The following is a 26574-nucleotide window of genomic DNA, read 5'->3' on the forward strand; positions in this document are numbered from 1 at the left end:
TCTAGACTCTTTCTAAGAATCTCATTTCTCAATTAGATTTTGAGGACTTTGGAATTAGGGACTGTATCTTCGTGTTTTCCTAACCTTCATGGCAGAAAAAGCAGGTCTGGGCAATGATAGGCCTCTATGATTCATCTAATTGTGATTCAACAGATTGTACACACTTTCACTCAAAAGGTGTAGCACATTTTTGAGAAAAGGTTTTCCCCTTCAGAAGACTGAAAAGAAAGGGAATAGAGCCATTCTGCTCTCCAAGGCTCCCCTATTCTTGTGGAGCAGGCCACAGCATCCTTTGAACTCCAGATTTCTGAATAAGAGAAGGGACTACACCCACCAATGAGAAGGCTAACAGCCTTTGCACTCACTGATATCTTCAATGACCACCGTGTTATCCATTGAAACATAAACAGCCAAGGAATTCCATTCATCAAATAAAGCGAGTTTTCTGTGAAGCAACATATAATGAAATCACAACTGGAGAAGATGAAAATATCAGAAGTGGTACAATATATTCCCAGAATTCCTAATGTTGCTGTACACTGAGCCACAGAAAAGCCTGCATTAGGGTTAGCTCTGGTTTGACAGCATTCTGGGAAATTTCATGTCCAGGGATTTGGAGACTATAACAGAAGCACTGTATGTGAACTTCTAAAAGAAGGTCCTGCTGTATAAAATGGAAAAATCTACCTCTATCAAATGACAGTACTCCTACTGGAGGAAAGGGAAATGGCATCTATTTATCTTTTTATCTTTCCTAAAAATTCCAACATATTTTGTTTCCTGAAATAAAACTTTCTGAATTATTGATTTTCCTTTTTAAAAATGAAAAATAGTAATGTCATTAAAATATATAGTGGTGGCTGGTGTGGTTCAGTGACAGAGTACTTGACTAGCATGTTCGAGGCCCTGAATCAAGCCATCCAATCTCTAGCACCTAAGCTAACATGTGTGTGTGTGTGTGTGTGTGAAAAAGAGGGAGAGAGAGAGAGAGAGAGAGAGAGAGAGAGAGAGAGAGAGAGAGAGAGAGAGAGAGAAATCTAGCATTCTCTCTCATATGGGAGAATTGATCATGGAAACCAAGAAGGAAAAATGGGATAAAAGAGAACGGGAGATAGAAGAAATATGGGGTTCTCTTCCCCACATGCACTGAGAATGCCATTCAAGGAGACTTCAGTTACAGACGACTTGAGAGGAAGCCCTACTAGTCAACAACAGAAGAGAGATGACACATCTAGTTACATGATTTCATGGGAACTTATAAAGTATGAGTTTTCTGGCCCAGCAGATCCTGCTGCCCTTGTCAGCCCCAAAGAAGCACACAGATGCTATATTAATTATGAAACTGTTGGCCAGTGACTAGGGTTTCTTATTGGCTTATGGCTTATTAACTCATTTCTAATAATCTGAGTATTCCCACATGGTCTTCTTTTACCGGAGAAAGGGTCTGGACCTGTTACTCCTTTTGTGTCCTACATAGTGACTGATTGTGCCTACATTTCCCAGAATCCTCCACCTCTCTTAGTCCCACCTATCTTGCTTCCCTATTGGCCAACAGTGCTTTATTCATTAACCAATAAGAGAAACATATTTACAGAAAGCCATCTCCCATCAGAAAGTTTTTAGCTGGGCATTGGTGGCACATGCCTTTAATCCCAGAACTGGGGAGGCAAAGGCAGGTAGATCTCTGTGAGTTCAAGGTTAGCCTGGTCTACAAAGCTGCACAGAGAAACCCTGTCTCGAAAAAACAAAAAAACGAAGAAGAAGAAGATGAAGAAGAAAGTTCTTTTAAAGGAGATATTATATCAGGTTTATGTAAAGTACCTGCCTATTTCTCCCTTTGCTTGCTTAAGAGGACACATTTATTCTTTCTACTTCTGCAAAGTGTAGGTAAAGTTCCAGTCTCAGTGGATAAAAGAAAAGTATCCTTTCTCCAAAGCAGCTCCCAAGAAGGGGTCAATCATCACTGCACAATTTTAAAGTGTGTGTGTGTGTGTGTGTGTGTGTGTGTGTGTGTGTGTATGTGTGTGTGTATACACATGTGTAGAGACCAGAGGATGGTGTCAGGATGTCTTTCCTCAGTTGCCTCTCCACCTTATTTTTTTAGTCAGGGACTCTCACTTAACCTGAAGCTCATGATTTCTGCTAGCCCATGAGTCCTTGAGATCCTTCTATCTCTGTCCCTTGGTGCTGGGGTTATAGGCACATGCTCCTTGCTCTTTTTTATTACATGGTTTCTGGTGATCCAAACTTAAGTTCTCATGCTTGTACAGTAGGAGCCTTATCTACTGAGCCATCTGCTGAACCCTCATTACACTTTTAATTTACTAATTTTAATTCATTACCTTTCTCAGAACAACAATGATTTGATTATATGGCCACTGATTTCACTTATAATTATCATTACTATTTTTTTAACTTTAGGATGGTGTAGAAGTGGCATGTATTCAGTGGAAACCAGACATTGAACTTTGAGTTGGAATCATTCCCAGGGCTAGTCTCACATAGTGTAAGACTTTCCAGTGATGCTCAGCAGTGGCAGGGAGCTGACACTCCAATAAGCCAGCTCATCATCAAGGGAAACAGCTCATTTGCTAAGCTGCAATCTTCAATAGCTAAGATACAGCAAATACATTTTGATTTCTAATATTTTCCAATTAGGATATCTGTGTTTTATTGTGTTAAGGGGCGTATATGCTATTGTTAACAGGGGTAATCACAAATCTGAACACACTTAAATTCTTATGAGATAAAATGGAGATGAAAGGCAGTGGCCAAAAGGACACATGGGACATAAAAGAGGAAAAAGAGTCTTGGGGGTCAGGATATCAGGGGAAGACAAGAATAGCCACAGGTGGAGAGATAGAGGAAAAGCATAAAAATGTTTGATTGCAAATGTCATAATGATATCTAACACAATATGCTTATTTTAAAAATAAATAAAAAAGAATGATCTTCCATTTGTTTATTGTTAAAAACCTCAAAATACAAAACATGGAAGAAAGAAAGAAATCCTATTTGAAACCAGATTTGGGGCTCAGCTTAGTGAGTCTAATATTTTATACATTCTTTTCTGGATTTGTCCCCTCTGCACATCTAGAATATTGCCAGTTCCTCACTCAGCAGAGAAAATGATTCCCAGAAGGTACAAAGCAAGAAAGTGGCCTCAGTGAAGTTGCACTGGTAGTAGGGAATAAAGCCAACATACAAGTGTTCCTGGGTCCCCAGGAAATCCAGACTACTCACCTCATATGCTCAGCGCCAAGCATGCTATTCACTGACGACTGGTTAACTGTTGAAACAAAGTCCCTTCTCTACTGTATATGGAGCCATAATAGCCACGAATTGAAATACAAAATACCAAAGGAAGCCTAATGATCTCCATCTTCTGATCCCTACATCTAGCCCCAGGTTCTGGCTGCCAATTTCATTTATTCATTGAGCATTTACCGGGCACTTATATGTAGTGGGCAGGTTTATGGGCTACTGCTACAGAATGAACAAGACAAATACAGTCTGCCTACAGGGAGTTTTCATCCACTGGCAGATTTTCAGGAAGGAGAGAGCTACAAGAGAGAAGATGGCCTGTAGGTACTGATGGCACTCAGTACATGATCCTTCTACCTTATTTATCTTCTGTGGTAGAAGACAAATTGTGGAATATAGGATGGCAATCATGAAAGTATCACCTTAAATCTAACAGATGACAAAGTAATTCCAAGACTCCATCGGGATTTGTATCCTCCAGTAGGAAGTGAGTTCCTTGAGGCGAGGACACATGGGACATAAAAGAGGAAAAAGAGTCTTGGGGGTCAGGATATCAGGGGAAGACAAGAATAGCCACAGGTGGAGAGATAGAGGAAAAGCATAAAAATGTTTGTATATCTTTGTATACCCAGTACTTAACACAGTAAATGCACCCAGTAAATGCTAAATGAATTAGTGAGGGTTAAAAACCCCATTTTATTTATGAAGAGGTACATGCTAGGGTGCATGTGTGGAGGTCAGAGGACAACTTGTATGGCTTGATTCTCTCCTTCCATTATGTTGTTTCCATGTGAACTTAAGTCATCTGGATTGGCAGCAAGCACCTTTACCCACTGAGCCATCTCCCTGGCCCATTAATGAAGTCTTTATTACATACAGGATGGAAGTCTATTTCTTGCCTAAGGAAGTTAAGCCTCTGCCACTTAGTATGAACCTTTTAACTTCAAAAGACCCTCAGTTCGATGATTCCCTGGCACATGAACATCCATCTGTAGGGTGAGAAACAGAATGAGTCCTGGAGTATAGCCACATGTATTGATACCCGTGACTACAGTTCTGATATACCAAGACAGAGGTCTACACTTATCCACATCAAGAAGTATCTGAACAAAATGGTAGAGATGTCTGATGGCTTAGCAGGAAGGGTGGGATTGCTAGCATACTTAAACTAATGGGATGTTTAGTTGGCTGGGGATGGAAGCATAAGAGCAAGTAGAATAAGCAGATACCAGACTTTTACTTACTTTAACACCTGTGCAACTGTATTTGGTCCAAACCATTCGCCAATTGATTTCCCTTCTCCTACACCCATTTGTGCTGTTTCATGTGGAAAAATTAATATGTTAGCAAAATACCTTCCATGAGCCACAGACTCCTGATTTTGGGGGGGGCATGAAAAAAGCAGACAGACTACTTAGTGAAGCCACATATCAGGCAGAGGAAGGGAAAAGTTTAGGTATTAATTTGAAACTACAAATTTGATGATCTTACCCATTTGATGGATTGAATAACAACAGTCTTTTCTATCTAGGAAACACTGCAGTATCCTTTGGTATTCTTTGGGTTGTTCTTTTTGTTTCTCCCAGTTCCAATCTTTTGTGGAGGAGGGGGAATAAAAAAAAGGTTTAAATCAGCTTTTACTGCTTATTACCAGGCAATAAATTAAAAGGAAAACAAGAGAGCTATATTTAGAAGGTAAGAATGGTGAAGTTGGTGTGTTTCTAAATATTTTTCATTTATATAGCAGATGCTGCAAAACTGACAACTTCTAAGGATTCGGTTGGTATAAAGAAAACTCCAGGGCTGGGGAATGTAGCTGCATGGTAGATTACTTGTCTAGCATGCGTGGGAAAGTTAAAAGCTGAGGATGAACTTGAACAGAGAATTAGCATGCCCCAAGCTGGAGCTGGCTAACAATTACATAACAAGTGTCACAAAGGTATTTCCTGGCAGCTACACTGCAAGGATATAACCCAGACACCATAGTGCCTCATCTCCATACAAACAGCAATGGCTTTTGTCCTTGCATTCTGGTGAAGGGTCTCATGAGGGGAAGTACTATTCTCACATACAAAAGTTTATATGGAAATAATATACATAATTCACTGCCGAGGAACTGCTTTTGAAAATTGTACCAGGCGCTGGTGGCACATGCCTTTAGTCCCAGCACTGGGGAGGCAGAGGTGAGTAGATCTCTGTGAGTTCAAGGCCTGGTCTACAGAGAGAGTTCCAGGTCACCCAGGGCTGTTACACAGAGAAACCCTGTCTCAAACAACAAAAAAAGAAGAAAGAGAGAGAGAGAGAGAGAGAGAGAGAGAGAGAGAGAGAGAGGGAAAGAGGAGAGAGAGAGAGAGAGAGAGAGAGAGAGAGAGAGAGAGAGAGAGAGAGAAAGGAAGGAAGGAAGGAAGGAAGGAAGGAAGGAAGAAAGAAAGAAAGAAAGAAAGAAAGAAAGAAAGAAAGAAAGAAAGAAAATGAAAGTTGTATACTGAGAAGGGAAAGAAAAAATACTGTAATATTGGTATTCAGGAGACTGAGGCAGGAAAATTTCAATATCATGGCCAGCCTAGACTATATTGTGAGTTCAAGATTAGACTAAGCTATATACAGTGAGACCTTTCTTTCAACAAAACAATGACAAAACCAACCAAGCATCCAAACAAGCAAAAAACAGGTGGGAGATGATCCAATTGGTAAAGTGCTTGCCAGCATGAGGACCATAGTTAAAAACCCAGCACCCATGAAAAAAGCTCAATGCAGTAGTAGTGTGCACCTACAATCCAGTGCTGGGAGACAGAGGCTTGATGGCCAGCCAGTCTAGCCAAATCAGGAAGCTCTGTGTTCAATGAGAGACCCTGTCTCAAAAAATAATGTGGAAAGAGGTTTAAGGAAGACATATTAACCTCTGTCCTCCCTCCATACATGTATATATGTGCGTGCATGGGCACACACACACACACACACACACACACACACACACACACACACACACCTGTGTACATGTAAATATCCAGGCATGGTGACATACGACTATGAAATAAATAATCTGGGATGGGGATAGAGGCAGGAGGATCATGAATGAATTTGATGCCAATTGGGTTACAGGATCAGTTCTAGGCATTCGTGTGCTGCATAATAATAACATATCTCAAAAAATACACTCTAACATTTTTTTACACCAACTTTTTTCCAGTACTGGGTATGGAAGCCTGGGCTTGTATATGACAAGCACTCTTCCACTAAACTATGACTATGGCCCCATTTTTTTTCTTTTTTGTTCAGATTTTTTTTATTTGAATTAGAAACAAGACTGTTTTACCTGTCAATCCCAGTTCCTTCTCCCTCCCGTCCTCCCCTACCACCCACCACAACTAAAACCCTACTTATCACATATCCTTTCTGCTCCCCCCTGGAGGGTGAGGCTCTGGTGCCATTTTTATAACACTATTTTTTCTTTGCTTTGGACGCAGGTTTCATCATATAGCCCTGGATGGTCTGGAATTTACTGTGTAGATCAGGCTGGCCTCAAATTTGTAGTGATCTTCCTGCCTCGGCCTCCTAAGTGCTAGGATTATAGGTATAAGCCACTACCCCTAACTTTCCCACCATCTTAAGAAAAATTCAGAACCAGCTTTGGAAAAACAAAACTATCTGCTATCAGGTGTTTATAGTCTCCTCAAGACCAAAATGCAAATCATCACAATTCAGAGGATCTCATCTGTGCCTTAAACAGACAGAGCTGCCAAATGCTACAGGGCTACATAGAACCTACTGAAGAGATCTGCAAAAGGCTACACAACAACCCATAGGGATAGGACACATTCTCCTCTCAGCTCTAGGAATTCTCTCTAAAGGGACAGATTGGGGGGGCTAAGTTTACATCCATGACACAAATTTCTCTCTGGAGGGTCTCAAAAGAGTCTGAATAAAGACTTTGGAAATGTACCTGAGTCTACAGGCCATCATCTCTGGATCCCTCAGTTCCCCATTGCTCCTAGTGTCTATGAAACCAAAGTCAAGTTTCAGCTCTATCATATCCATAGGGTGAACAACCACAGTCAACTTATTTCAACAGCTACTGAACAATCTGGTTCTGGGAAAATTTTGATTAACTGGCTGCTAAGGACCACCAAATATGTTCTGATGACCACCACATAAATACTTCATCTTATTTTATTTTTTTGGTTTTTTCAAGACAGCATTTCTCTGTATTGCTTTGAAGGTTGTCCAGGAACTGGCTCTGTAGACCAGGCTGGCCTCAAAATCACAAGAGATCCACCTGCCTCTGCTTCCTAAGTGCTGGAAGTAAAGGTGTGCTCCACCACGGCCCAGTTTTTCATCTTAATTTTAAAATTACTGAATAAGAAATAATACAAAAAGCCAGGCGTTGGTGGCACACACCTTTAATCACAGCACTCAGGAGGCAGAGGCAGGTGGAACTCTGTGAGTTTGAGGCCAGCCTGGTCTCCAGAGGGATAGGCTCCAAAGCTACACAGAGAAACACTGTCTCGAAAAAAAAAAAAAAAGAAAGAAAGAAAGAAAGACCTTACAAAATTGCCTCTCCTAATTCCTTTTAACTACAAGATTTATCCAAATCCTTCCTGCTACTTGATGTTATGCTGATACAACTGGGACTTCTGGCTGTGGGGATTTTCCAGGATGGCCCCTACTTTAAGAACTCACTTTCAGAAAAATCACCTTCAAGTTTTGGGGGTTTTTTAATGAATTAAAAAGGGCAGCAAGACAGCTCAGCAGGTAAAGGTGCTTGTTGCCAAGTCCAGTGACCCGAATTTGGTCTCCAGGACCCTCCTGGTTGAAAGAGAAAACTGATCTCACAAGCACACTGTGGTATAGAGTGCACACACACTTGAGCACACCCATGCACACACACACACACACAAAGTACATAAATGATTAAAAAAAGAACTAGCAAGGATGCAACTGGGAAATAAAAATATGATCAAAATATACATGTATACAATGTGTGGAAATGTCACAATAAAACCCACCACTTTGTACAATTAATATATGCTAATAAAATGTGGATTTATCCCTTAAAACAATAATAAGTCTAGATTAAGAAGTATGCATAGAGTACCTGCTAGACACAGAATCAGAGTATAAGCATTATATTCTCACATCTATGCGGCTTGAGCCTGGACAAATCACCTCATTGCCACAAACCTCAGTTTTCTCATCTACAACCTAGAAATGATGGTAGTACACAGAGAAAGCAAAACACAGAACAGGCAAAATCCTGGCAGGAAGGCAAAAAGCTCTACATCCTTCCCCAGCACTTCCAGATCCTCTCCAAAAACGGACACAGGACCTGTGAGCACAGACAACCATCAAGTTCAGCAGCTCGACAGCATGGGAAATTTGACTTTTACTCGAATGTCTGGACTGGTGTCCATCCAAGATCATTCTACAGAGGTCCATGAAGAAGCATGTGTATGTCCCAAAGAAAATAAGAACAGACAGTTGTTAAATAATGAAGCCACCTCCTGAGGAAGCTAATTTAAGGATTTCTTCATTATCAAATGGACATACTCAGTGACCCAAAACCAAAATAGTACTAGCTTCCTCATCAAGCACTTCCTCTAGGTCACTTATATCCTGAGCTAGATGGGTATTTTAAAAGGAGTTAAGAAACAGACTGATCACCACACCCTTCTTCCTGTTTTCTTTGTTATTTTTTTCATTTTGTTTTGTTTTGTTTATCGAAACAGGGTCTCGTTCTGTAATCCAGGCTGGTTGGAAATTTAGTATGCAGGCAAGGCTAGCCTCAAACTCACAGCAGTTCCCTTACCTTAGCCTTCTGAGTGATGGGAGTTAAGTGTGAGTCACCATGGCCTCAGTTTTTTGTTTTGTTTTGTTTTGTGTTTTGAGGCAAGGTCTTTCTAGGAAGTTTTGGCTGTCATGTAATCCCCTGATAGACCAGGCTGGCCTCAAACTCACAGAGATCTGCTTACCTCTGCCTTCTGAGTGCTGGGATTAAAGGTATATACCACCATGCTCATTTTAGGGCAATAGCTTTTCTGTTTGTTTGTTTGTTTGTTTGTTTGTTTGTTTGTTTTTTCGAGACAGGGTTTCTCTGTGTAGCTTTGGAGCCTGTCCTGGCACTTGCTCTGTAGACCAGGCTGGCCTCGAACTCACAGAGCTCTGCCTGCCTCTGCCTCCCGAGTGCTGGGATTAAAGGTGTACACCACCAACGCCCGGCCGGCAATAGCTTTTTAAAATCTGACATTATCTGACATTTTTGAGGACTAATTCCAACAGTATTAAAAATGGAAATGCTAAATGACACATCTACCCCAGGTTAATTCTGTCCCTGTAAAATAACTCTTGCTTCTTGAGTCATAAGGAAATATCAGCTATTTCATTCTCATGATGGGCTTGGTTGACTTGTCAGCCCATCACTTGAGCTATAACAAAGCAATTTAGGATCTGTAGTCTTGTTACTGAATGTTCTTAAACCACAGCAGCAAGTGATGTGGCAGATGTCTTTGAAACCACTTGTAGAGCAAATGGAACTCACCCCTTCCCAAGTGTCTACAGATAAGGGCTTGGGCCAGCATCATCTGTCCACAGCGCAGCATACATCCCCAGCCAGCATCAGATGAAGGGCCTGTTCCCCCTGTCGGCAAAATGGATGGGCATGAAAATGTATCCCTAAAATTAATCTTTCCTCAATCATTAGCATATTTGAAACTACAAGCACACATACATATACATAAACTATGAAAAGAGAGACAATAAATGTACTTAGAGCTCATACAGGGTTGAATATGGGAGTGGAACTTGTAAAGGCAAAGAAGAATCAATGGAAACATTCTACTGTCAACAACAAACACATGAATTAAACATGCCCCTTGGGTTTCTTGCTTGAAGACTTCAGAGCATGCATACCCTTTTTTGGTAAGTGACTTTCATGAGTAACTATCAACAAGGAGATTGCCGTGACTAAAACACAAATACTACCACAAGGGTAGACATCAAAATGATCAAAGACATATAAAAGGTCCTTGACTATTCTAAATGTACCTAATGAAGTTTACAAAAAATAGATGAAAGAACTCTAGATTAGGCAGAAAACTAACACCTAATTATACAAGCCAAGTCTCATCCATACATTGAGGATAATAGCACTTACTCTGCCAGTAAGTAGGCATTATAAAAATTACATGAGAAAATATTTAACAGCTCTAGAACCTACATAGAATGCTTGGTATTGTGAGTATAGTTTTATGTAAAATGCTATTAATAAGTTAGAAATGTATTACATCTTTAAAATATACAAAGACAATGGGTTCCATTTTAAGAAGATTTGATGTAAAGTAAAAATTCACACATGTGGCCAGGATGAGATCTACTAGGGTCCTATTCAAAAGGACCAACATAATCAGATAACTTGATTTTCTTTTCCAACTCAGAAGTAGAAAAGTATTATGGAGGTATGATCTCAGAAGTCTAGTTTTGAAGAAGTGATCACTCTTGTAAAACAAGTGGGCCAAGTCACTCTCCCTCATCCCAACCCCTTTGTTGTAGAGACTGAAGGAGCATTTCTACATCAAGACTAAGGGGAGGGAATCGATTTCTGAGCTGGAAGGAGAGCCCTCAGGCTCTGGCTAATGCTGGGATTAAGGTTAGATTAGTGCAGAAAGGGTAGGGTGAGGCCCACACACAAACAGATCAATTTTTTTCAAACACTATGAGAGTTGACTAAAACCTTACCCAGCTTTGTAAAGGTCTCTTCCCAGGCAAACACTAACAGTTTAGAACACTGGGATACTAAAGATTATTCTTTTCTGTTACTACTGCTTGAAAAGCAAAGAAAATGTTTGTGTGGACTTCAGTTTTGGCCCATCACATAAAGGTTCATTTCACTCCAATTACTAGGTCCAACCTTGGTCAGACAAGTTTCTTTTTAGGAAAGTAACTTCCGCCTCCTACAGACTCTTTTCTTATCTTTCCATGACACTAGGGAGTGACCACACTGCTCAGAAACATTTTACAAATCTTCTCAGATGGAGCAAATTCTCTTAACTTATCCAACTATCCTTTTCTTTTCACCTAGATGGCAGCTGGGAACAGACTAGGCTAAATTCTAAAGAAATCTATCTTAATTTATCTCTGAATGTCAAAATGCTTTCATTTCATGAGAAAATAATAGAAGGAATTATTTTCTTTCCTTTAATAGTCAAATAGTACCATATAGCAGTGAAAGGCTATTTGATAGCTAGATATTACCCAACTAAAGCTTATTTGATTTTTTAATACCATCCGTTGCATGAACACTTGAAGGTGGGTTAAAATTACTACTGGTTTAACGCTACAACACCATAGAACCACACGTGATGGGCTACTTCCACAATGACATTTTTGGATGAAATGTTAAACTTACCTGCTCCCCTAAATCAAATTCTTTGCCACAGTGAGCTGTTAATTCTGAGGTTTCTGTGATGTCATTGATAACCTCAGGCAAGCTATCTACAAGGAAGAAAGCACAGCACAACAAATAATATACCTACCAATCGGTGAAAATTTCCTTCTGTATGTAAACCATAGACGAGCACTTATATCAGACAACAGCTTAGATTTTTCTGTAATTAAATGTGAAATTAAAATTAAATCGCCATATCCCATCTAAAAAAAGATGCCTACATTTGACTTCTATGCCAGTAGCAAGCTTATTTTCAGATAGCCAATCAAATTGACTGTTACAGAACTAGGGAAATTCACAGGAAACTTAATCTTATTTGAGCCTAATAATTCCAGAACTTCTCTTTACCTTCATTTTCACCAGAGCTACTCTACAGGTTCTTCTAATGATATTAGATACATCCTGTCTCCTCAATGATTTTCAGGATCCCGACAGGTATTATCATGGCAGTCATGCCCAAATACCAAGAAATAGGAAAAGAAAGTATCTTAAATAATTCACTAAGACAAGACAATCATCTCCAGCCTGAATGAAGATAGTATTGGTTCCCATCATCTATTATCTAAAACTAGGAGTTCCTATGTGTGGAGGAGATTAATGTGCAGCAGGGGTGTAAGCACATACATTTAACTAAAAATGAATGCTCCTGCTAACTGTGGAAGAACTTTATCCATGGTACCTAGTGTCCTATTTTCATGTAAGTGAATGTATAATATCATAAATATCTTACATAACTTTTCAAAGCATTTTTTTGAATTCTATGATGCAAACTCCTTTTAATCACTACAATTATGGCTTCTTCATTTCCCTCCATACTTGGATATGGTTTGGTCTTCTCCAGTCATCTCTCTCCTCATGTGTATTCAGTATAGAATCTCTAGTCATTGTGTTTTCAAAAGCAAAAGGAAATTAAACCTTTATCGATAGTTTCTAATTCCATCTCTTTGAGCAAATCAATAGAGCTGTATGTATTTTCTTTTATTTTGTTGTCCCCAGTGCCTAGACCCCATTTTGGGAGATGTGTAAGAGTAAAAGTTCTTAGGCCTTGAAAAATGGCTCAGTGGTTATGAGCACTGTCTTCTCTTCCAGGGGACCTGGGTTCAATTTCCAGCACCCACATGGTAGCTTATAACCATCTGTATTCCAGGGCACCTAATGCCACCTTCTGGCCTCCTGGTGTACAGACATGAATGTAAGCAAAATACACAGCCATATAAACTGAATAAATAAACTTTGAAAGAAGAAAGAGTTCTCTTTTCTTGTCTTTTTAAGCACCACCCCCAAGAGGGTCTCATGTTCCCTAAAATGGCTTCAAGATTGCTAAGGATGATGTTAAATTTCAGATTCTTCTGTCTCTATCTTTCTAGTGCTGAGCTAACAGGCATGGCCATCAGTCCCAATTTATGGGTTCCTGGGGGGTTAAATCCAACACTTGGCCCATGCTAGGTATTCTACCAACTGAGCTGCAGCCCCAGCCCAAGAGTGTGATAGCACATTCTTATAATCCTAGTACTCAAGAGCCCAAGGCAGAAGAATTGAAAAATCAACGCCAGCCTGGGCTACATACTGAAACCTTGTAGCAGGGGTGGGACTTAACTTGGGTCTGCTACTTACTGTATATATAAATGTAATACTCATTTTTTCTGAGCTCTTTTTCCCCTCATCTGTAAAATGAGGAGCAGCAATATCTACTTCATTGAGGAGATGTGAGTATTCAACAAGATAATTGGCATAAAGTCAAAATATAAATATACATACATAGAAATTTATAAAGCACTTAGTTAATATCTAGTATACAGTAAGTTTATGCCAAACTTGTTAATATGTCTGACCCCTTAAATGTTCACATAGGTCACTCTTGCATCTTCAGGCTCTATACCTTACAGCATGGCTAGAGGAATTCAACAAACAAAAATTCATTTTGAAAGGCATTTCCCAGCTAGACATAGTGTCCAATGCCTAGTGAGATCTAGCGTTCCAGGTAAGCTTGAACTATAGAGTAAAACACCTTCTCAAAAAAAGAGGGGAGGGAAGACATTTGCAAACTTAGTACATGAATATGGGCATATGTGGCGCCTTAGATTTTCCTGTTATTTGAAAAGTAGAATAGAAAAAGTCCTCCTCAACCCTGCAAGTTCTGGAGAAGGAAGACAACGTTCAGAAAGAGAAAGCCCCTTTCCAGTGTTAGAATTAAACAAAGTCTCCCTAATGGGTGCAGTGAGTCTCAGCCTTCCTAATGCTATGAACCTTTAATACAGTTCCTCATGTTGTGGTGATCCCCACCTATAAAACCATTTCATTGCTACTTCATAACTGTAATTTTTCTAGTTATGAATCATAATATAAATATCTGATATTCAGGATATCTGATATGTGACCCCTGTGAAAAGATCATTTGTCCTACAAAAGGGTCACAACCCACAGGTTGAGAACCAGTGGGTCAGTGTTAAACAGTCTCCCTAATAGCTAGCTTCATGATCTGTCCACTGTTCACAATTCTCCAATAAAATACAGAAAGGCCTAACTACTCCTCCTGCCCTGTGATCAGCTTCCTCCTATCCCTTACTCTATGTTAAGAGATTCTGTAGATCTCTTCTTGGGCAGTAACACATCCCAGAGGTGCCTCATTCCCTGTTCAGGCTTGATGCACATGTGGAGTCCTTAGAGGTTTTAGAGCAGCAGGTCTTTTCTACTCTTTAAGAATGCTGTGGTAAATGGGAAAATTTGAGCCTCCTTTCCATCTACTGCAAGTAACTACAAGTTCTATACAAAACCAAAATCAGCTAGGACAGTGCAGTCACTACAAGACGATTTGAAACAGAAGACTTCTTGTATCTGCTATTGTTTCTGAAAGTCATAGCTTACGGAGAAGTCCCTGGGTGTTTTGTCTAGAAGCACAAAGACATGATAAGTGTAAGAAATATACAGCCCAAAGACTAGATATTGGTTAGTAATACTATGAATGATGTTTTTTTTGAATCCCAAGTCTTCTGGAATGGGAGCAAGACTTCTTTACAGAAAAGAATAAAAATATATTACTTTTGCAAAACATGCATAAATTTAAAAAAAATCCTGTATCATGTACATGCCTGGCCAAGGCCTCTCAGGGCCTTGTAAGGAACTGTGCAACAAGCAAGATAATCTGTCTTAAAGTAATGTTAGCCCTTATCAAGACAAAGTTTTGTCAACCCAAGAAGGAAAATGAGAAGCCCTTAATCTCAGGCACCCAATTCAACTGGGGCCTCCATGACCAGTGCTGCCAAGCTTACCTGTTCTAAGAAGATGCTGCTTCCCCAAGATCCATACCAGCTCATCTGTATCCGGGAATTCTTCTAGGTAGTCAGTGAAAATAGTAATCTGGTTCTCATACTTGGACATAACTAAAGGAAAATGAAGGAGAGTAAACATACTGTGATTTTCTGATTTCTACCTTTGCCCTGAAAGTAGGTCATCAGCTTGACTCGAAAGGAAGATTTCAATATTTAAATAAGTGGGTATGCAACAAGCACTTTACTGAGCCACCTCCCTAGCCCTTCATATTTCTTTTGAACTACTTTTCATGGTTCCATTTAAAATGATGTCTGAAAAGCTACATGCCCAGAATTAATTTAAAACTCTTTCCTTTCACAGACCTCTTTCATAAACATCCACTTATCTAGATTCTCCCCGCAAAAAGTAGGCCAAAGTAAGACAGCAAAGCTCGTGTACTTAGCTCCTGTCTGTTCACAGGTAATGCTAAGAAGTGTATGTGGTCAGGTTGCTAGCAGCCAAGGCCTTGGAGGAGGCTGGGACAAGCCTGGAGAGTGTACAATTGTCAGGATGATAACATTGTAGCTACAAGATTTGATTTTTTTTTTTTTTTTGGTGTTTTCGAGACAGGGTTTCTCTGTGGCTTTGAAGGCTGTCCTGGAACTAGCTCTCGTAGACCAGGCTGGTCTCAAACTCACAGAGATCCACCTGCCTCTGCCTCCCGAGTGCTGGGATTAAAGGTGTGCGCCACCAATGCCTGGCTAAGAGTTGATATTTTTACAGTGCTTTTATTTTCCATCTTCCCCACATATGGCTCCTACAAAGAAGGCTCTTGAGGCTAATCATAAATAGAATTTGTTCTTGAGATTCACTATTGTGATGTTGTGATATAAAAAGAATTATGTATTTGCTGCCCATCCCCGTTTTCTGGCACACAGCTCTGAAAATCCCTGTCATTTCCTGAGCACTAGGATGTCAGATTCATCTCTTTCTTTCTTTCTTTCTTTCTTTCTTTCTTTCTTTCTTTCTTCTTTTCTTTTTCCTTTTCTCTTTTTTTTGTTCCAGTATTTGATCTTCATCCCTAGTTCCAGACACAGAGTTCCTAATCTCTTGGGATTTCATGAGTGATAAGAGTGTCTTCAGTTCCAGTAAGGCCATTCTTGGTGAGCTCTCTGACGGGTCTAGTCACCTGCAAGGCTAAGCAGTAATTAAAAGCCTGGAAGCTTCATTCCAACCCCCGCCCTGCAGGAAGGGGAGAGAGGCTAGAGATTGAGTCAAAAATAGCTCATGCCTACATGATGAAGCTTCCATAAAAAATTCCTAAGCCGAGGTTTCTGCAGTTCTGGGTGTGGTAAACACATAGTCGTGCCTGCAGAGGAAATTGAGGCTTCTTGCCTCTCCCACTTCCCATAGGCATTTTTTGTTTGGCTGTTTATCTGCATCCCTTGCAATGTTTCGGGATTTTATTTTATAATAAATGAGTAAATGTCAGAGAGCACTTCCCTGAGCTCTGTGAGCAATCCTTGCAAATGGTTAAGCCACAAGTGGGGAGGGATGCGGGACAGTGGTCATAGGAACTTCACTTTATAGCCAGTTAGTAGAAAGAAGAGGTCACAAGTGGTATCTCCAGTATGGGCAATCTTGTGAGACTAAAAATCTTAACCTGGAGGATCGTACCCTAACCCCAGGTGGACGGACACTGTAAAATTAATGAAATCCTCGGAGACACAGTTGGTGTTTGCTAAGGAACTGGTATGTTGAAAACCCACCCCCTCTAGACACATATGCTTTCAGAGGTGCTGAGTGGTAAATGTGAGTAGCAAAAAGCCAGTTTTCCTGTTACATGCATCTATAGTTATCTCTTAAGATAAAGCAACCATGTGAAATCAAGGTAAATCCCATTAGTTCTCAGGCTCTGCTCTCAGAACTTACATCTCTATGATCTGAGAGGTATTCAAATTCACATTCACTTCTAGGGGTGGGGCAGACAGGTCTGCTAAAAGATTCAAGACTGACTTGTGTAGAGGTCCTGCCTCCAAATTGTTTCTAAGTAACCTTCTTCTGAGGCAATAATAATCATATGGGTAGTAAACAGGTTTCTAAGCCAGCGTGTCAAAATCTGTTTAAATCTCTAACTGGAAAAAATTAATTGATAGCTCTATTTCACAATTTATGATTCTATTTGCATGAGAAAATGCACTGTGAGTTCAAAACAAAAGCATCCAGTACATCCCATCTCAAAGCTCCCTAGCCCCTCTCCAAAAGGAAGCTAAGAGAGAATAGGGACCCTTTTGTTCAGCTATGAGTAGCAACAAGGGCCCTCCCAAAGCAGTCCCTAAGCTTCCCATGGGTGTATTTTCAAGTGTAAGCGGCATTGTGGGATATGTTTAAGTCACTTGAAAAGCCAGATTGTTTGTATTTTGTTTTCTAAATCCGAACTGTGTGGTCTTCATAGAAATAAAAGCTCTTAACTGTAAAGGAGACCTTGCCAAGAATGGAGGCAGGTGTCTCTACTCAAACGATTTTGTCGGGGGATGAAGTCACAATCCATGGAAACACGTTCAGAAACACGGCTCAGTAGACTTTCTTGAAACATATTACAGAATTCTCATCTTTCAGGAATGTAAGTAGCCTTTCTTCTTGGTTTGTTTTCGTTACTAAGATTACGGTCACTGCAGTGTTTCAAACCTAAAGAAGTTTTAAAGAAGTTAGCCCTGAGACGCTATCTCATTCCCCAGAGAACACCCTGCCAGAGAACCTGTGCCCTCTTAACCTCTCTGCCTTTGGCCTCAGGCCCTGGCCCACACACAGGAAATACCAGGCTAAAAATGATCATTCAGGTCAAGCCCTTCCCAGGGGGTGGTGGGTGACAGAGGCAGGGTAAGTCACATGGTGTACATCTCCACCCAACCCTCACAGGCAGGAGAAACCAGGTGGAAACGAATACCCAGTGCTCTTCTACAGAAAGAAAAGATGATTTTTTTAAAGTAGCTTGAGAGGAGCATGGGAAAATGACGACCTCTCAGGCATACTTGTAAGAGTGAGGACAGGTGACAATGTATCAATGTACAGCATGCATGCAGAGAAACCTTCGATCTGTTTTTGGTATGGCCTGAGGGAAATGATTTCTCTATTGCCAACTCTGCCACTGTGAGTCATCGGCCAGCTATCTGGTCAGTTTAGTACAGCCCTTTAAAGTCTGTGACAACTGCCCTGCTTCATTTAGGATGGCTCTGAATAAAATGGTAGCCAAAGAATTTGACTCTGGCTCTTCACCCATTCTCAAGTTGTGCTAGGCCTGCAAGAAGGTCATTATAGCTTCTATTTGAATCCTTTCTCCTCTTATAAGACAGACTCTCGGAATGCAGTGCCTCTGTCCTCAGGAAGTCTTGAGTCAAGGCTGCACATATAGAACAAACAGAAAATGAGTTTAGCATAAATGGCATGAATGGCCCTGGGTCTCTATCTATAAGTGCGCCTGGGAAAGGAAAACTAGGACCAACACCAAAACTCAGAAGACAAAACCACCTGAGAAAGCTTGAGGTACTGAGGAAAAAAAATCTCATTTCTAACACAATTACTTGGGACTACCAGCTCTTCTCATGCCACAAATTCCATTTGGCTAGGCCTTCATGTTTAACAAACAAGACACCAAGCTTATAAAGCCCTGTTCTTTCAGGCTATTTAAAGGAGAGGATACACTTATGCTGTTTGGTTGACCAAAATTAACTGCTACTACGCCTAAGGAAAAATAAACTCCACCCTGTTATTGTAATTATTGTAATGACGTCTCTACCAGATTAGCTTAATGATTAAGCCATGATTTCCTTTAACTCCGGTAACCAAAATGCCTCCCATCCTTGACCAAGGAGATCTATACATACGTTAGGGCATGTCTTCACCACCAACCCAGCCAGGAGATCTCACTATCTTCCCTTTTCTGCTTGTGTAAAGCTACAGAATGAGAATTTACAGCCTATACAAATGTGTCCTGAATATGCATGCACACAGCCTTGGAAATGCAACAGCCCTGTGTATACATGTGTTTTTGAGATTCTCAGAACTATCTCAAGCTTAGACCTCTGTTTCTCCTTGGAAGCATTCTGTTTAGTTAGCTGGAAAGGTTATCTACTCTTTCCAGCAACTGAGAAGTTAATTGTATCTAATGGTTTATAAAACAACACCCTGGGTAGAAGGCTTTCTGCAACCCAGAGTCGAGGTCAAGTAAATAAGACTTACAAGTGGGGCTTTCCAAGTAATGACTAGACAGAGGACATGGGATAGTTCTTTAGAACTGAAACTGCAGAGGGGTCATAGTGGCTGCTGAACAGCTAGAGTTTCTGTGACTGCAAGCTGCTGATTTTCAAGGATATTCTAGCTACAAAGTACAAGGCCAAAGATGGGGCCAGACAAGAAAAACTACCACAAAACTCTTCTTCCCAACACGTTACTGGTTTTCTTGGCTCTATGGCCCCTGAATTGGTGCAAATCTTTTCATTTCCAGCATTCTGAATAAATGGACACTGACATGTGCTGCCTGGTTTTTTAAAATGTTTTTTGTTTGGTTGGTTTTTGGTTTTTGTTTTTTCCATTGCCATTAAGGAGAGAATTTTCAGAGGCCCTGGCTCTGCCATTTTTGCTGATGTATACTTTATTCAGGGAATGACTGTATTTTCTCAGGGTTGTTCTGGAAAATTGCAAGTAAATGAAAAAAGAAGATTGCCTTGAAAAAACAAGATGCTTTTGCTACAGTTTAACAAAGACACTTACAAAACAAGACTCCAAGATACTGTGAACCTTGTGCTAAAGAAAGAAATGCCACAAGCTTTCCAAGGTGGAGTTAGAAGGCCACAGAATCTCAGGGCCAGCATGAATTTGTGATAGAGGTTAACTCCTTGTAGGTTCCCCTTTCTAAATACAAGCAAGGACTGCTGGTTCCAAATCAGCCTCCTCAGCAATAATGCTTATTTAACATACTGAATACATGCATATTTAACATACTGGTAGGTCACATCTTCAAAATCAAAACACTCACAGGAGAAAACACACACACCTGAATAGTTCATTCATCCATAGTTCATTCCATAAACTTCATAGGGTACCTACTATGTGTTTGGCATAAAGAAAAAACAATCAGTGAAATACAGTATTAGTCCTTCAAAGGTTTTTAATCTACAAGGGAAGATGGTTCTGGAATCAGATAATAGCAGAATGTAGAACATATTAAGGAGAATAGGGTAGAAGGTGACCAAAAGAAAGGACACAAGCCCAACTAGAGTGTAAACAGACCATTTCAAATTTAAGAAGTACAAATGTAGCACTTACAAAAACTGGTAAGCTGGGGCTATATGATCACATGGGCATATTAAAAGCATATCAGAAAAAACAGGCCCAAGAACTTACCAAACTCACCAGACAGGGAACAGGTACAACACCTGCACCTAGACCCTGAAGGACAACTTGCACTACAATGACAACAATCCCTACTAACACAGACCATCTAATTATCTGGTATGTTTGTCAGGGGACTAGCAGGTATGCGTGACTGTCCCCAGGGCTTCAGCTCAGCTTGGTCCTTACAGCTACTCAAATTGTTCTCCATAAGTCTGTTAGTCCATCTAGACCTGGCCCTAGACCTTGCCTCTACAGGTTCCACTCAGTCCAGCTGCAACCCCGGCAGCTCAACCCGGCAGCCCTACAACTCAGCTTTAGCAGCTCTCCAACAGGGTACCAGACCTGACCACTTGAAAGGATGCTCTTTGATTCTGCCCTGAATCTCTCTCTACCGGTCTCTAGTGAGGCCTTTTTGAACCCTTTGAACTCTGTGACAGCCTTTTCAACCCTTCTGTAGCTATTCTATAACCTTCATACATAAAAATAGAATCACTGCTTATTGTAAATGTATGATGAGATTTAATATTAGTAATGAAGACTGTAATAAAACCAGGGCTACTTGGCAAACTGTAGCCAGCAGGCTACCAGTATAACTTAGGAATTTGTTGTTCACTAAATTCTGATTTTGTTGAAAGACATAAACACATGCATCTGTTTCTCATATAGCACACTCGCAACAATGGCAATAAGATAGAAGCTGTAATGGGGAAGGGAGGAACTTCCTGGTTGAGGAAACACTGAATGGACTTGGCAAGCAACTCAGTGTAGGGTGGAGTAGGTGAAATTGAGAGACTAAAACATAACTTGTAGTTTTCAAGTGTGGGTGATGAGATGTTGACAGAAAACTATAGTGGTGGGTGGGTGGCCAATAAGCTTGGAAAAACCAGAACAGTGGTGACTTGTAGGCATGGGTGCCAGATTTAAAAAGAAAAGGAGAAGCCCACCTACAAAGGAATTTTCAAAAGAAGCACAGTAGATGGGAGGTTAATTAAAAAGGCCTAGAAGTCAGAAGAAAAATCCAGAACACCAAAAGTCTGGCACACTGTAGAATGCGCCTTCATTTCCTTCTGCTTCGGTTTATTTATTGCTCTGGTCTCTCCCAGTCTCTGCTGACCTCGGCACAAGTCCAGTCCCCTCTTCACTCATTTCCTTCCCTGTGCCTGATTCTTCTAACAATCAAGAACTTAGGAATTTTTAAACTGAGCAATGGCGAGTGTTGCTCTGACCATACCACCAACCGTCTTTGCTGATAAAAGGGCAGCACACTGGATACATGGATGCAGAAAAATATTTAGTGGCCATATGATGTAAGACTTGAGGCCCCTCTTCTACCATGGAGGTGAGACCTTGATTCTTAATGCTTTCTTGCCCTTAATCCAGCCACGAAGTCACTGTCACATGGAATGGGTTAAAAGTATCCTCCCTCCACACTATTATACGAGTGACACTGGACCATAGAAGTCAAACTACACTAAGGCAGCAGTAACCCTCCAATACCGAGCTCATGACTCATGCAGAAACCATGAAACTGACACTATCCAGTCACATAGCATGTTAATAGGTTTCCTGATTCTCATCTCTGATTCTCTGTGATTTTCCATACCTGGCATGGTAAAGAGAAGAAAGCTCTGTTGGAAATGGTTCTAGGCTAGTACCAGCCTCACTCTGTCATTTAGCTTAACCTGTGACCTTGGAGGACCAACTTTACTTCTTTGGACCTCAGATTCTACTTTAAAATCTATGATGTATTTTTTAAAACCTCAGGCCATAATTCATCAAGGGCCATGAAATCTACATAGTGTGCTGTAGTCAGTGAACATGGCCATTCCCTGACAAGGACTACTTAGATCCTTGGACCTCAATTTAAATTTTGATCTCATGTTCAGGTTCCCAAAGACAGACTTGTGTGTTTGTTGAATGTCTTTTTCCCTCTTCCCAGTGTGGCCACATTGAATAAATCTCCTTTTCCTGTTTTCCACTTAAAAGATAAATAAACAAAATTGAGAGTTGGAGAAGTAGCTCAGTGGGTAAAAGCAATAAAATTTGTGTCTCTAGCACTCATAACAACAAGAAATAAAGCAAGGCATGGTCTTGCTTGTCTGCAATCTCAGTGTTGGGCTATGGTAGGTGGGGGTGCATTGTGGAGAGATAGGCAAATCCCAGGAGCTCACTGGCCAGCCAGCCTAGCCAAAAGAATAAAGTTCAAGTTAAATGAAAGACCCTGTCTCAAGAGAATAAGGCAGACGGCAATAGAGGGAGCCACTAAACATCCTCTTTACCTCTATATGCACATACACACACAAACATATGACATACATGCCCCCCCACACACAAACAAGAAGTGAAATTGAATATCACAGAGGGAATCAATCAGCTGATTACATTTATATAAACTAGACTACAATATAAAACGTAAGCTGGGTGGTGGTGGCGTACACCTTTAATCCCTGCACTCAGGAGACAGAGTCAGGTGGACCTCTGTGAGTTCGAGACCAGCTTGGTCTACAAGAACTAGTTCCTGGACAGCCTCCAAATATATATTTCATGGTGTGATGATTCAGGTTAGAAAGGGTTAGAAAGCCACTTGTCCAAGACAGTAGCTACTAGCTACATATGCTTTTCAAAATGAAAATGAATTTAAAAAATCAAGAGGTTTGGAGCATAGTATGCTTAGCGGGTAAGGCTCTGAGTTCAAGCTTCAGCACCAAATTAAAACTCAGCTCTTCATAGCACTAAGCTACATTCAGTCACCCAAGAAGCACAACGAATAACCACTGTGCAGGGCAGCATGGACATGAAATATTTCCATCATCTCAGGAAGAGATCGTAAGCAGTTATATTCTAAGGGCTCTTCTGTGGTTCTGTAGGAAGTAGGGGTAGAGTGAGCTGACAGTAGGAGGACTCCAAGCCCTGGAAAGAGATGCATTCACGTGTCTCTTAAGAAAGTCTCTATGTGAATTTTGAAGTAAATGAACTAATAGTTATTTATGGCATTCTGAACTTGGTACTATGAGGAATACAGAGAAAACAGAAAGCAGTCTCATAAATATTCACCAAGTGAACCAGCTAAGGATCGTAGAAAGATTTAATGTGAGCCTTATGTGAAAGAAAGAGATAAGGATAAAAGGCAATTCATAAGGCAAGTACTGACAATCGCTAGATGTTGTCAAAATTCAACAAAAGGGAAATCAATGGGTATTGGAGGATAAAATTTGAACTAATGTTTAAATTTTTGCTTGAATTTAGCAGAGATAAGAGAAAAAAAGACTTCAGATGAGTAGAACACTATGTATATATGCATTGGAGAGGAGGTAGGTCCTGGACAATATTGAAATTTGAGATAAGAGAGGTAAGATGGGATTGTATTATAGAGTGTAAAACTAGCCAGTGCAGCCCAACTCTTGGTAAAGCCATTGATGGTTTTTAGAATACTTGCATGTAACCCTGGACACAGACCCTTCAGAAACACAGGACAAAAACCACTATTTCCATCTTAGAGATAAAAGAACAAAATCTTAGGAGAGGTCATACAACTGCCAAAGGCCGTTAAGCTAGTGAACAGTATAACCAGGACTCAAAATAAGTTAATCCTAGTTCATCCAACATTCTTCTTGCTCTATACTGCTATTATGATACAAACTGTATCCACTGTACAGAAGACAGAGAGAACAATGAAAATGTAGGCCTACAGTGTTTAAGGCCTGGAATTATATGGCTATAAACCAGATGCCATAAAACAAACTGGAATACAGTTTAGAGAAAGTAGACAAAATGAGGTTAGAAGAATATAGTTATATTTAACTGGAATGACCTAAAACTACCCCAAAACCAATAACTACCAGCAGTGCAATTCATATACTGTTCCAGACAGCTAAAGACAATGTTTTGGAAATGGTTCCTAAGCAAACAACATTTTATATGTTTCTGCATTTTTATAAGGCATTTCTGTCCTGGTAGTGTTTTTTTTTTCCCTTGTCAATTTCAATGTTCATTTCTTAGAATGCACTGGTCATATGATCTGTTATTTCATGTAAGTTTTCAATGAAAAAAGTATAATGTGAAAAGGTCAAAGTGCTTAAAGGACATGGGGTTTTTCTATACTATTCACTACAGAAATTATCTATAAAGGTTTCCTTGAAAGATCATATTTCATTCATAGATAAGAGAATCTCTGCTAATGTCACCAGGCTTTAAAAGAAACTACCCCAAACTTTGAAGGTTCTTGCACCTGAGAAAAAACAAATACATACTCATCACCTTAGTATTTAAGGGCTTCTCTAACAGGGCTACTTCACACAGCTCCAGTTGCTTCCTACTGCTCATTACAACTTCATAGCATTTACTCTCTTTGGCCACAAATAAACTGCACGATCCATGAGAGATTCTTTTCTTTGCTTATTCTTGTCTTAATTCCTTATTGCAAATGCTACTTCCTATTTTTCCCATTAGTTTTCTCAACACGAAATCAGGGAAAGCTCTCTCCTCTAAAATCACAGTACTTTATTTATATCTCCTTGATGTTACCGAGCCCTTTGTACTTTAAATTACTGCTATTCGTGGACATCTCATGTCTCTGTATCAAAATGATCTCTGTAAAGTCTCAGGGCATATAGGGATCATCTATCTCCTGTAGCTCTGGTCATAAAGATTTCCAAGAATCATCTCCAAGGTTAGTCAAATGTTTACCAAATACATGAGCACACTAAAGGTCTAAAAGTTTAGATATAGTATCACATGCCTGTACATACTTATAATCAGAGCATTTAGGAGATTGAAGCAGAAGGATCAGGAACTCAAGGTTAGCCTTTGCTACATATCAAGTTAGAGGTCATCTTGGGCTACATGAGACCCTCTCTCAAAAAAATTAAGCTGGTTGATACATTCATCTAAACATCAATGTCAATCTTTAATTAGTTAGTACCCACCAAGTGACCAGTCTGGGACTAAGCCATGGAAACAGAGCGTACTTTCTTGTATGAGAAATACAAAGTTAATTTTTGTATATTATGGTGAGTAAATATACTAAGGCCAAAGGGAGCACAGATGTAGTTTGCCTAAGACAAATTGGGGCCTAGAGGAGGCTTTGGAAAGAAAGGTGACAGTAACAGAAAGAAAGAGTTCATGAAATTGGGCAGGGAAAGGATGCTGCAGGATAAAGAAGTGTGAACCAGGGCCAGAGGGAAATTGCTCAGCTGGTAAACTGCTTGTTTGTCAAGCATGAGAACTGAAGTTCAAATGTGCAGCATCCACATAAAAGCTGGGTACAGTGATGTGTTCGTGTAATGTCAGTGCTGGGATGTGGAGACGGCTAGATCTCTGGAACTCAATGGCAAGCCATCTTAGTCAATCAGTGAGCCAGCCTGGTCTACAGAGCAAGTGCCAGGACAGGCTCCAAAGCTACACAGAGAAACCATGTCTGAAAACAACAACAATAATAACAATAAAAATGTGGAAATTTATTAAAGAATATACCCAATGCCAACCTCTGGCTTCCATATGCATAAAAACACAAGTGTACACCCACCACATGCATTCACTCACCTGAACACAACCAACCAAACATGGACACATATCACATACACACACACACATACACACACACACACACACACACACACACACACACACACACACACACACACACCCATGCACGTGTGTGCACACAAAGAAACTTGAACCAAACACTGAAGACAGAGAGAAAGAAGGAGAGACAAAGAGGGAGAGAGAGAGAGAGGGAAAAGGGAGAGGGAGAGACCATAGTGATGACATCATGCAGGGACTGGCAGGGATTAAGGCTAGGGAAACATTCAGCACCAGAAGATGCTGACCTTGGCAGCTTTAATAAGGATTCTGGACTTGACTCAGGATTCATGGAGCCTCTGAAGGATCTCTAATACCTCTGTAACTAAATACAGAAAAATTTACATGTACAGAAATAGTATATCAAGTCATTGTCCATTAAAAAAATCCCTGTGTCATTTTTTAATCATTCACCACTGATTAAATGATATTAAGAAAACAAAGACAGTGGAACAAAAGCGTTTTTTTTAAAGATGGTGTTGTGAAAATGGTTAAGGGTGGTCTCCCTCTCGTCCCTCTGGTAGCATGCTAAGTGTCAAACCACCAGTCTTTTCCAGAAACTGTAGTCCTCATTTTGAGCACTTTCCCAGTTTTATTCTCATTTACAACCACCTTCACCTCCTTCCCAGACCCTAGGAATTTCCCCC

General features: G+C 40.3%; 1 protein-coding gene across 7 annotated transcripts in view; it reads right to left on the bottom strand.

Moving 5' to 3' along the window:
* Positions 1 to 26574, bottom strand: part of Atg4a (autophagy related 4A cysteine peptidase) — a 55029-nt gene that overhangs the window by 10775 nt on the left and 17680 nt on the right. For 2 of the 7 annotated variants that reach the window (XM_027433578.2, XM_035449874.1), the window contains 5 exons: positions 14974 to 15084; positions 9800 to 9898; positions 4756 to 4857; positions 4509 to 4581; positions 366 to 445 (listed from right to left, as the gene is read on the bottom strand). In XM_027433578.2, coding sequence (XP_027289379.1) covers positions 366 to 445; positions 4509 to 4581; positions 4756 to 4857; positions 9800 to 9898; positions 14974 to 15084 — 465 coding nt within the window. Of the gene's footprint in view, positions 1 to 365; positions 446 to 3243; positions 4254 to 4508; positions 4582 to 4755; positions 4858 to 9799; positions 9899 to 11665; positions 11752 to 11792; positions 11865 to 14973; positions 15085 to 17425; positions 17642 to 26574 lie in introns of those variants that run through there. The other 5 variants (XM_027433579.2, XM_027433574.2, XM_027433575.2 and 2 more) reach the window with 5 other exon arrangements.

Source organism: Cricetulus griseus, chromosome X (genome assembly GCF_003668045.3).
Source record: "Cricetulus griseus strain 17A/GY chromosome X, alternate assembly CriGri-PICRH-1.0, whole genome shotgun sequence".
In the NCBI taxonomy this organism is placed as follows: Eukaryota; Metazoa; Chordata; class Mammalia; order Rodentia; family Cricetidae; genus Cricetulus; species Cricetulus griseus.